Here is a 12,446-nt window from a genome sequence, read left to right on the forward strand (position 1 = left end):
TGGCAGGTAAATGGAATTCAACTTGGCAATGACTTCATTGCAGGACGATGACAGGAAAGGTCACCTCTTTTTGACCAGCTGTAGCACAAATGCACTGGTTGGTTCGTTTGTGTTCTGTGTATGCTCTCACGTGCTGTCCCTCTTTCTGGTTGTTCTTTTTTTTTTTCTTTTCTTTTCTTTTTTTTTTTTTTCCCTCTGTACAATTCCTTGTGTTCCAAGGCTGAGTCCCAAGACTTGTGAAACTGTTTGGAGTCATGTCCTGGCGAAGGTGGTCATGCCGTAGTGATGGCATTAAGGTCCTTCATAAGTCCTTCCAGGTGGGCCATCTCTTTGGTCAGCTCATCCGGTTCGTAATTCTGCGGGAGATGCAGAGAGTTATTCACAAGGTGACTTGCTTTATATTAAAGAGGGACAGAGTAAGAAATAAGAAGAAATGGTCAGTGATTCTGGTGTAGGTTGTGACCCTGACACATGAATAAGCAGAAGCAGATTTATCAACAGTTACGGGAATTAATAACTTGAAACAACTCTCTATTTTAAGTGCAGATCTTTTTGCAATAGTGATTCATAGTTTCACTGATTTTTTAAGACTGTGATCATCTTAGCTGTTCTCCTTGTATCAACTCCTGCTTCAAGATAACAGCTTCCTTTGAACCAAAGTAGATATTTCAGAAATATCTTCCCAGCTTAATTGGAAAAAAAGGTCAAAGGAATCACTTCAATGAAACTGTTTTGAGAATCATTATGCTTGCTAAAATGATACTCCATTTTTAGCCCCAATTGTCTAGCTTCAGCTGAACTGACCAGCTATCATCATTCTGTTATCAATGCATGTATGTAGACAAATGCCATGAACTAGTTAATCTCAAAACCTTTTCTAAGCTGGCCAAGTCTTTCCCACTACTGTGTAGTTTTCTGCCCCTTATGTTCTTGGAGCATTTCTCCAAACCCCCTTCGCGCTCTCAACATGGTTCTTGCAGAAGGCAAGCCAGGCTGCACGTACCACCTCTGCTAATGCCAAACTGGAAGCAACAGAACTCCTGTTTGATAGGTTCTGCTCTATATACTTAAGGTCCATTATTAGACCTCCTGGCTAGAGTCTAATATTAAAGCTCAGCTGATTGTGCACCATAAAACGCCTCCCCAGTGTGGAGCCCTCAGCCCTGACTGTGATCTCACTTCCCGTGCTTCTAGGCACAAGCCTGTTCTTTCGTTTAAACAGAAGCGAATGCAGCAGGCACTTGCCATTCTGCCGAGCGATCCAGATTGTACCAGAAAAGCCATCTCTGTCCTGTGTCTTTATCTGCCAACCGCTGACAATGACAAACAGCAGAGAGCTGGAAGTACTTGCACTCATTCCTGCAGGCTCTCGTAAAAAAGCAGAATCACTTCAAATCACTCCCTAATCCTAAGTCTTAAAACTCATAATTCAACTAGTATTTAGTGTGCTGTGGTGACTTTATATTGTACTGATTTCTTAATGAAGGAATTTTTTAATGGCTATATTTAAGTATTACAAATTTGTTGTTGAATAAACTAATGAGTATATTTTCGGTACTAACAAAAAAAAAAAGTAGGAGTGACAACTGGACAGAAGGGCAAAAGTGCACCAAATCAAGCATGCACGCAGTTTCTAGACCAGTGCATACAGAAATAAAACCAAGAGGGTGACAAAAACAACGTGACAAAAAGGAGAGGACAATAAGGAAACAAGGAAAAAAAAGAAAAATTCATTCAAAATAAGCATTTCCTGTAGCAGTAATACAATAGCCAATACAATAACTTCTTGGCTTGCCATTTGAAAGGAAAACAGCTCATCCCATGCCTGACACCCAAAACGTCCTCCTTTCTTAAAAGCTATTTCCAAAGAAGCCCAACAGTTGGTTGCATTTTCCCCCGAAAGTCAGAACACTTTCACACGGGTATGTATTTGGGATGATGGCTTTAAACACTCTGGCATTAATGCTGAGTTCTCCATCTGCAATGACTCTTCGGATGCCCTGCAGTGGCACGACTTCAACAGGACCCAAGCACAGCAGGCTTGGCAAGCAGACATCTCAAAGGGAGCACGACCACAACATTTTAAGCAGAACCAAAGAGCCAACAGCATTGTTGGAGGCCTTCAGCTCTGTGAACAAAGATGCCCTTTACATCAAGACAAGCAGCCAAAACTCAGATGTGCAGGGCCCTTGTACAGCTCCACTACGGACGCCCAAGTCATAACCCAAAGCTCCACTAGGCCCTGTGTACAGTGAAAAGACCAGTGCTATAGATGGTACCTGTCTTTACTCTCCTCTTCTTGAAACTGCCATAGGCTAGCAGAAACCAGAAGCACTGAGCATGAGCCAAGAAAGGAAACCTCGGAGAACATTACTGTATGTTCAGCTAACAGCCCCAGCTCAGCCAAAATGCTGTTGAAGGTTTTTCAGTTTTTGACTGCGTGGGCTTTGTGGCAGCCCTGCATCTCTTCAGTGCTGTGTGATTAGGAATGCAGGTATGCTCATAAGTCCTTTTCAGATTTAGAAAGCACTACTACTACTTGCAATTTAAGTGCTTATTCTCTGAATTTACTGCCTTGGGTAGAAGGTATTTGCACTAAACTTTTTTATGTGGGTTAACAGGCAATGGCACTTGAAGTCAGAGGCCTCATTATCCTCTGCCTTCGGAAGTCTCAGTGCAGACATTACTGAAGTTTACAAGTATTGTATAAAGAGAGATTCACCCCAGTTTGATGAGCACTGCCAAAGAAAGCCACTGGCAGTGTAAGAGTACCTACGCTTTCCGAGTCCTCAAGCATCCTGGTGGTCTCCTGCACATCAGGGGCACTGGGAACTACCACTGGCATAGGAGGTCGAGTTCTTCCTAAAGTCCCAATCGACGCAGTCTTCACCGAGTGAACTGGATGGTTAGGAGCTAAAAGTAAATTGTTACATAGTTATGCCTCAGTTAATTAGTTCTTTTGCCAATTCAGAAAGCTCTTGAAAGTAGGAGAATAAAAAGGATTCTATTAGAGGAAAATGAACACTTCAAATTACGGAGTGCTGAATTTGGATTTTTGTCTATGTACATAAAAGGAAAGGGCCTTGAAAATTATTCCAACAAAATTCACTCCAGCCTCTGACATATTTCCTTTGATGCCCAGCTCTAGCCCCCGACTCCTTAAGGAGCTTCTCTCATCATTTTCTTCTTAAAAATCTCCTTTTTCTCTTTTTGGCAAGTGTGTCTCTGCCACTTTCCCCCCCCCCTCCCCTCACCTTGCTGAGTCAGTAATGGTGTGCTTGGCAACGCAGGGTCATACGTGGAACCAGCTGGTGGAACCGCTGGCACCGCAAAACTCTTCAGCGGGTGGGAAGGACGGACGTGTGCTGTAGGCAGGTTCTGAGCCGCATCCTCTTCCTGTGCGTTAGCCAGGTAAGACCCTGTGGTGCTTTCAGGATCCTGGTGGTCAGCACACGTCTGAGACGAAGAAGCCGGCATGGTGTCCGTGCTAGGCGTGTTTCGAACAGATTCTACGACAGACAAAAAAAAAAAAAAAGGCAGTTTATTTTCTTTAACAGAAAAGTTCTGTGTGGTCAGATGGAAACAGAACAGCAGTGTTTGCAAGCGCTTTTCCCAAGATCAGTGTTACAAGGCAAGAAGTGAATTCACAGATTAACCATCTGTGTAGCAAATGACACCAATCCTGTGTAACTGTCCTGTTTTAAGGTGAAGGGCAACAGCCGTCTACTAACAAAATAAGCTCGAGAACTGAATGATTCCACAGGCATAAGCAATACCAAATCAACAGTTTTCCACCGAAACAGCTACATGGAGTAAGACCTCAGATAAACCCCACGGAACACAAATCTTCATTCTCATTTTACCCTTGAGTATTTCACAGTATTTGCATTCTTAAATAGGTATACATTAGGCATTTATCACTGTAGTGCACACAGAAGAGCCCAATTTTTTTTCTGAGACAGACTTGAAATCCCTTTACTTGCTGAAAGCTAAAATGAAATCAGAGGCTTCATTTGTTTGTCTGCAGCAGGCTCCACCCTGATCTGAGAGAACAATGAGACGGTACCTTGAATTTAGGGCACTGGGATCCTACTTGGACCACAGGCAGGAAAAGATCTGGATTGTGAGAGCTGTCACTTCAGCAGTATAAACAGAACAAGGGAAACCTCTGCCTCTAACAGAGCGTCTGCCTGTGTATTTGCAGCCTCATGAGCTGTTTTCATAAGGAAACGGGAAACAACACTGTTGGCTGCGGCACCTTAATTAAAATGTAGACCTTAAACCAGAGACGCTCAGATTTCACTTCATCTCAAGATGTTACCTACGTGCAATTTAGCAATACTGCTTCTTCAGAATTTTTCAGAGGACGGAGACATTACAAAAATGATTGCAAACGACTGTGCTTCAAAAGCCTGAAAATGCTGCACAGAAATCATCACAATTTGCTGGGTGCTTCAGGAAGATTGTCAGCTCTCAGCAGCACAGTCTGGACTTTTGTCCCCTCTCAGTTTTAAACACCGCTAATTAGGAAAAAAGTTATCGTATTAAGTAGCTCAAATTAGATTTAAGCTGATGTTTCAGACTCCAGGGCTGAAGACTTTAGAAAAAGGAATCTTCCTATTTGAAGCTGTATATAAAAAATTAAGCCTCCTCTTCCAAGGACACCATCATGTATCTCAAGGATCAGTATCTGATCTACACAAGAGAACTATTTACAGAAAACTCAACCTATCAAGGATTTTATCTGCACTTAAACCCATCACTCTGCCTCTCATGGAACACCACGATGGAGACCGACCAAGTTACGTTTCAGGCTTTGATTTGCACATGTTTCACTCATTACAAGCAAAATCTATCTGATCATTTGTATCTCACCTGTGGAATTGGCCCTGTCTGAATGGGACATGGATGTGCCAATCGGCCACGGGTTGACCTGGTGATGGAGATAGCTGCGAGTTGGAGAAGCGAGGCTGCCGGAGTGGAAATGATGGTGAGGGTTATCGAGTGAATGGATGGGATGAGCACTAATCACAGCTGTGAATGAATATAAGACAGAAAAACGCTTAACATACAGACAAGCATGCACACGTACTGAAATGCACCATATCCCTCCCTTCTCCCACAAAGGCACCACTCAGCAGATTTATAGTGACACCAAGATGCCCTGTTTCAATACCAGTTTTCCAACCCTGCTCCAGCACTTTAGCTCCCTCCGTGCCAAGACACAAAGCCCCCAAAAGAGGTAGAGCTCTCCATTGCCCTCTGCAGAAAGTACAACTCTCTTGGCTGCACCTTTCAAGCACTTTGTTACACTTGAGGAAATTAAAGTTCAGCTCCCTTTAGAACTTCCATGTCATTCACGCTGTGCTGTAAATGTCAGACCTAACACAGGAGACATATGAGCTCAAATGAAAAAAAATTCTGGCCGTCATTGAATTTCTTAACGTTGTAACCAAACATAGCATCTTTGGTTAACTAAATAATGCAAGACACCAAAGGCTCCATTCATTCCTCTGTGCAGACGTAGTAGAGCTCTGCTCCAGTAAACTCAAACCAAAAGCCTCTTTTTCTTTTTTTTTATCTTGCTGTTTTTTTTCCCTGTATGAGATTTTTGAATTTTATACTCAAATCATCCTTTGCCCTCACCCTTTCGTGGTAACAGCAAAACAAACTCTCACTACTCATCAGCTGGGAAGAAAAGTGTGCGCAGGATTTAGTTCTTATGACAGACTAAAATACTGAATTGCTTAAAATAATACAAAAAAAAAAAAGAGTCTCAACACAAAAAACAGGAGGGAAATGCTACCACTAGCACCATAAAGGAGAAAAAAAAAAAGAAAAAGTCGTGGCTGGTTATTTTCTTTTGAACCCTTCCTGGAAATTCTCCAGATGTGCTGCCTGGGAAAGTTGCTTTCTAGCAATGACACGACGCATTATCTGAATGGTGAGTTCAGATAAGACTCCTTGCACTCATGCATGCAGTTTGAACTCAGAGGCTGACTAACAAATCTGAACCCTCCGGCTTCCTCATTTCTTGGAAAACAACCTGTGAGTTGATCAGTGGAGGCAATACACTTAGAGATTTTCAGCTATTGGTAACTCTCTCCCATTGAGTTACACCAAAAGAAAGCTAATGCCATTATCAGCCTCTTGTAAATGAAGAGTAACTAAACTCTAATACCAAGTAATCAGTAGGTTCTAGATTTAAGCCCTGTGAGATAGCTGTCCAGGGGATGTGAAAAATCAGTTTTTCCCAGTAAGAGCTTCAAGCAAGATTAAAATGCCGCTTTGTCTTGCAGGGAACTGGCAAATGGAGCAAAAGCTTGGCCATCAGCAATCTGGGCAGAGGCAACAGTCATCAGAGAAAACAGGAGTTCTTGTTACGTGTCAGCAAGGTAGGAGGCATAAAGATTTTAAGGCATAAAATTTTACAGGCATAAACATTTTAATTACTTCTATTTGTAGAAACCACTGGTCTACACCTGTGTTTCAGCAAGCACTTCAATCATTATGAAGTATGACGCATGTTAGTAGAAAAGACTGCCTATGGGTTTTTGCAACCACAATAAAACATCATGCACATACACTACACCTTTCAAGCCATCTCCTAAAAGCCTGGAGATGAGGAGAACACCACAAAATCACAGTAGCTCTGAAGTGCTATCCAAAGCAGAATCCGGTGAGCAAGTGGGGAAAACCTGATCCAGTGAAAAGCCACGTCCCCAGAAAGTTTACCCTGCCACCTAGCCATCCAGCTTAAACTGCTGGGATTGGCCAATAATGTGCTGGGTTATCAGACCTAAATCACGTATAGCTGTCCAGGTCAAAAAGCAGTATGTTGTACCACCGGCTCTTAATGAGGATGACGATGATCTGTTTGATTTCAATAAAAAGTTCAGATGAAGAACTAGATAAAAGAGAAATGTAGTAGGTTAAGAAAGAAACAGCCCTTTGCTTCCTAACAGCCTTCCAGAATTTTTGTATTCCAGTTGTCAAAGAAGGAACGAACTAGGTACACGCCACTACTGTAAATTATACTAAAACTGAACATACTAAATTTTCCTAATTCAGTACAGAAGAGGTAAATAGCTCGATTTGAATGCTACAGTAGGGGAGGGGGGTAAGCCACAGGAAGGTGTCCGCGGGCACAGACTTACACACACTAAATGGCCCTGCTTTCTGTGTTGCTTGCTGAGAAAGGGCCTGACGTACCAGCGTCAGTTTTCTCTGTGGCTTTACGTTAATGTTCCCACTTACTGTAAAACAGGAACCTACAGCTGGAAGCCCTTAGAGCTTTTGCAAACAGGGTAAAAAGTCAAACAAAGTCACAAAAACAATCTCAAGCCCTCAGGCGCCAGAAGACCTTACGCATCCTTCCTGACATTTAGTGCATCACGCTAACCTGTCACACCGAGCCAGCTGTGTCTGTGTCTCGTTCGTTCTTCCTGGGCAAGGCAATATCTAATAAAGAGGGGGAAAACAGATAGGCTTTTCAAGCGAACACAGCAGGACTGGTACCAAAAAGGGATGTCGCAGCTGGGTTTAGGCTTGCAAGGAAAAAATCATACCCACAACACAACTGTATCTGCCAGCATTATCACATCAGCTTGAATACAATCAAAGGGTAGAACTGGAATACACTACCTCCCTGAAATACACACCACCGTATCACTTGTGTCAGCTGCATGTCTTTTCATCCTATGTCGGACTGACCGCCTAAGTTGCTGAGTATCTTTCTCACTGAGTAACACAGCACAAGGGGTACTTTGCTACGCTGTTTCTGTGGAGCACTTAGCACACTTCAGCACAGGCTCCTGTATGAGCTTAGCTGATGCTATGTGTATCCAACACCACATCCCATTTAGAGAAAAAACCCTTAGAAGAGTGCAAGGTAAGACTTACTGCAGTGTGAGTTTGTTACGGGGTCACACAAGTCTGAATTCACCATGTTCAAGCACCTGGCATGGGGCAGGAAATCATCAGAATCCCACATAGCCGCAATGTCCCCTGTTAGACACCCATATTTGACAGCAGACAAACTTTTAAGAAACTCATCAGAATAAAGATTCTTAGTGTAAAACTGACCCTCCACTCCTTCCTCATACATGTAAAACTGGGAGAAAACATGGAGTCTCAGACTACTTATTTTAAAACCAAGAAAAAAGATACTACTGCTGTAAAAAGGTTGTAAAACAAGGCAACAGTAGAAAATTCACAAATGAGCTAATCAGGACACTTGAGAAAGCACGTAGAGGCCAAGAAAACTGAACACTCACTTCAGGTAAATAAAGCAAAATGTTTGAAAGTTGGAATGTAACAGACTGGCCTGAAATCATCCCATAAAACACAAGAGGTTGTGCTAGCAATTACCTGGCTACAGGGTTGAACATGAACATAGTGCTCAGCAAAGTCTAAAGCTCACACCAGATAAGCACCATGTAATTTTGCCTCACAGTTCTGTCATTGTGTGCTAGCTTTGTACTTTTTGCTTATGTTCTCAGGTCACGGTTTCAGTCTAGTTGTTCAGAGGTTTAGCCAAGTCCCTTTCTGTCCCAGAGTCATCATTTGAAAACTAGATAAGTTCTTAAAATATTTCACAATAATAATTAAAATGTATTTCTACTGCCTCAACAAAATTTCAATTCGGCACTTTTGCTCAAATCATCATTAACTGACAGGGAAATACACACACAAGAAATAACAAACCAGACATCCTCCTCATTTAAGAGTCTGCTCTGCCAGACTCACAAAACCTCCACATTTTAATAAATTTGTGTAACGGACACATTGTGGAGTGAAGCTACTGTACATACGTCAGGCTTTCCAAAAAGCCATATTGCCTTTCCAAAAGCCGAGCAGTGCTGCTCCTTCAGAGCCATTTCTCCTGCTCAGTCAATGAGGGGACTAGCTCCCAAGTGGGGATGTCTTGCACCGAGACGTGTGGTGATCTATCACCCCACCTCTAATTCTCTCCTACTGGGTGGGCAGCTGAGTTGTTTCTGAAGCTGCTCCTGAGCCACCATCATGTTTGAGCAAAAATCCACGTTGATTTTGGTTTGCCATAGGCGGATGGACTGTAAAGCTGGTCAAGAACTGCTTCACAAATAGCTGTGCATGCAGTGGGGACAGCAGTTCTGGTTGGTGTAAGAGTAAGGTCACTCCAGCTATGGGTGAACTCGGTCATTTAGAAAAGAGTGAGCACGACTCCTGTAACAGTAAATCCTGCTTCACTAATCTCAGAGTTGCAAGACAGTAAATATGTCAAGAAAGGGAACCAGCGAATATAATACAGCTAAATTTTCAAAAAGGCTCTGACAAGGCTCCACTCCAAAGTTAAAACACTAAGTTGCTGCTGAGGGAAAGCTCTTTTATGGACTGAAAGCTGGTTGGATACGAGGCCACGGGAGGGACTGGATGATCAATTTTCGAGACAGAGGAGAGTAAGCAGGAGATTCTGCAGGTATTAGTGCTGGGACTGGTTTTAATCAATTACCTTTCTCAGTGACCCAGACATAGAAGCAATCAGAGAAATCTTCAAGTTTGTCAATAACATTAAGGTGTTTGGGTTAGTCAAATGCCATTGTGATGGCAAGGAACTCCACAGGGGCCTCACAAGACTGAGTGGGCGGGCAAAGGGACGGCAGGTAAACTTCAGCATCGCTTCAATCGCTTCCCTTTCACTGACGGAAAAACAATCCAAGCAGCACTTATGTGATGCTGAACTCAGAGCTGGCAGTTATCATTCAGCGAAGAGTATTTGGAGATATGGTTGACAGATCTCTGACACCACTAGCTCAATACACAATGGCAGCCAGAAAAGCCAACAGAATGTAGTACCTCATTCAGCAAGGAAGGGACTGAGACCAAGGCAGAGGACACTGTTCCCTCTCTGTAGGACCTTGGTGGTATTGTGTGCAGCTCTGGCCTCGCTCAGTTTCAAGACGCATATAGTAAAGTTAGAGAAGGTTCTGAGAATGACAAGTAAAGTGATAGAGGAGATGGAGTAGCTGCCTTGTGAGGGGAGGCTAAGAAGGCCGTGACGGTTTGGTCTGGGGAGGAGAAAACTAACAGTGGAGAAGACCGTGACAAATTCACCATCTCACTACAGTTCCCATGTAACAGCTGGATGCTGGCAGAGCACAAAGGGAATGGGCTATGAGAAGCAGCCAGGCTCACAGGCTGTTGAAAAAGCACCTGCAGTTGCCACTGCTGGAGACTGGGACAGACAGACCGTTGGACACATTCCTAACTTCCCTGCTTGTCCAGCGTGCCTCCCGCTCACTCAAATACAGCTACGCAGTTCCGCCTTTGAACTTGGTCTAACTCTGCCTTCACGACAAGGGGTTCAGGATGCCGTCTCTGAACTGCTCCTACTGCAGATACGTCAGAATTACTTTGGAGCAGTACGCAGAAGGCAGTACGTGTGCGTGCGTGCCTGTGCATACAGCATCAGTGAGGCTTGTTTGGGTGCTCCCCATGTCAAGCCAGCTGGTAGGTGGGCTGTTGACTTACGCTGAGGTGGCTGAGAATCAAAAGGCATCATCATCTTGGGCCTCATCCCCCTTCTTCCTGCCAGTGTGGACATGCTATCCTCTGACTCATGCCCTGAAGGAAAAACATTGAAGGTTATTTATCATTGCAGCAAGACTTCTGTGATACCATACCAGATGATTTCAATCCCTCTCTCTTTATTTCTGTGCTGTCCTGCTTGTAAGCAGTTCTGTGACTCATAATTGATAAAAACAGCTCTTTCATCCTTCACTAGAAGGTGGAGAAGAGGACGGTTAGGGTAAAGATTATTGGCACTGGAGAAACTCCAGGCCATGATGCAAACGCAAACCTCTGGCAGTGCAGTTCTGGGAATGATTGGCAGTACAAAGAGTCACATGTACAGGTAAAACACGCTGGATTAACCACTCACCAAGTGAAAACTCACCCACACCTCAAGAGTTGAGCAGTAGCTGGTTAAAGCACCAAAACCCAACTGTGTGTTTGCTGAAAAAATGTCACACACATCTCTCAATAGTTTAATATGAAACACTTGTTAGATGATCTTCTGATGACTAATCAGTATTTACCCAGGGAAATTCATGATTTAACTGTTGGGCACTCAATTTTCTCAGTAAAACATGTGATCCATCCTTTTCAGAGGGTCTTAGAAACTAGGCACAAACCCAATTCACCACTTGGAAAATAAGAAGGAAAAAAGATAAGAGTAATGGAATAATATGTCAATAAAGTGACTTCCCCAGATACAGTAAAATGTATTTCATTTTAAACATCACGGTCAAAGTACTCATCGATAGCTCACCTCTGTAGGAATTCCGCCTCTGATGGATATTGCTGTCCATGGAATTATCAACTGGGGTGATGTCTTGGGAGTTACGAGGGATTGGGGTATCTGTCATGATTGGATTGGGATCTGGAGATTTATCAATGGGTTTTAGCTCCAGTCTTTCATGATGGATCCAAAGGTCAGGAGGCTTCACATCTTTGGAGTTTCCTTTGTACTTATGGGACCCGTTCACTGATTTGCAGGCAGCCCGCTTCCTTGGGAAGGGAAAAAAAAAAAAGAAATGTTCTTAGATGTAGGCTCCCTTTCACTTCTTGAGTAAGGCACAATAAGGTTTCCTTCAGCTCTTGCATCCCGCTGAGCAAAAGCTACCCACTGGGCAGGAAGCTTTGGATTTTACATACAAGCACATCTGACATCTCAAAGCACATTCTGCAGCGCTGATGCCATGAAATTTGTCTCAAATGCTACCACATGCTGCAGAACTGTGCTCTACAGTCTAAACTTTCCTTAGCAAAAATTAAGTTTCCAGTACTTATGGTTATTAAAAGAATATTCTAATCATGAAGTGTACGTACGTCATGCTGTGCCTGTACTCCAGGGCTTACAAACAACCTCAAACAACAGCTGTAGGAGGAGGGTGCGAATAGCCAATCATCCCAATAGGATGGTTAACTCTAAAGATTAATGACAAGAACCTTCATTTTACCGCTGCTCAGGTTAGACACATCTAACTGACGTGCTTTTTCATCGCTGCTGAACAGCAGCAGCAAACTGACTGTGAGGCAGACACTGGACACAAAAGCATTCTGGAGAAGTAAAATGTAGCGTTCCAGCACTGCCCTCCACACACACTCCTCACTTTGCACTCTGGCAATGATGGAGGAAGGTGTCCTTTCTGGGCAGCACATTGCCTAGAACTGGCTAAAATACGCCTAAATACAATTCTGAAAATATCAATGAACAGAGCGTCTTATGTAGGTGATTCACAGCCAGACGCGCTCCTGGCATCCCGCTTTGAGCACTGTAGCTGAACGAGTAAAACAGATCAGAAGGTTCCTCACTGGTTGTGGGTGGCTGCATGTAAGAGAGGTGGCATTTAGAAACTGGGAAAACAAAGGCAAGATTTCACAGGGTTATTTCTGCTCTTTGA

General features: G+C 43.3%; 1 protein-coding gene across 3 annotated transcripts in view; it reads right to left on the bottom strand.

Moving 5' to 3' along the window:
• Window positions 1–272: 272 nt before the first annotated feature.
• Window positions 273–12,446, bottom strand: part of NEO1 (neogenin 1) — a 206,986-nt gene continuing 194,812 nt past the window's right edge. For all 3 annotated transcript variants that reach the window (XM_086471584.1, XM_086471583.1, XM_086471582.1), the window contains 6 exons: window positions 11,312–11,550; window positions 10,513–10,605; window positions 4,876–5,034; window positions 3,255–3,509; window positions 2,777–2,913; window positions 273–356 (listed from right to left, as the gene is read on the bottom strand). In XM_086471584.1, the coding sequence (XP_086327710.1) occupies window positions 273–356; window positions 2,777–2,913; window positions 3,255–3,509; window positions 4,876–5,034; window positions 10,513–10,605; window positions 11,312–11,550 (967 nt within the window). The remainder of the gene's footprint in view (window positions 357–2,776; window positions 2,914–3,254; window positions 3,510–4,875; window positions 5,035–10,512; window positions 10,606–11,311; window positions 11,551–12,446) is intronic.

This window comes from Leptosomus discolor, chromosome 11 (assembly GCF_034619465.1).
Source record: "Leptosomus discolor isolate bLepDis1 chromosome 11, bLepDis1.hap2, whole genome shotgun sequence".
NCBI lineage: Eukaryota > Metazoa > Chordata > Aves > Leptosomiformes > Leptosomidae > Leptosomus > Leptosomus discolor.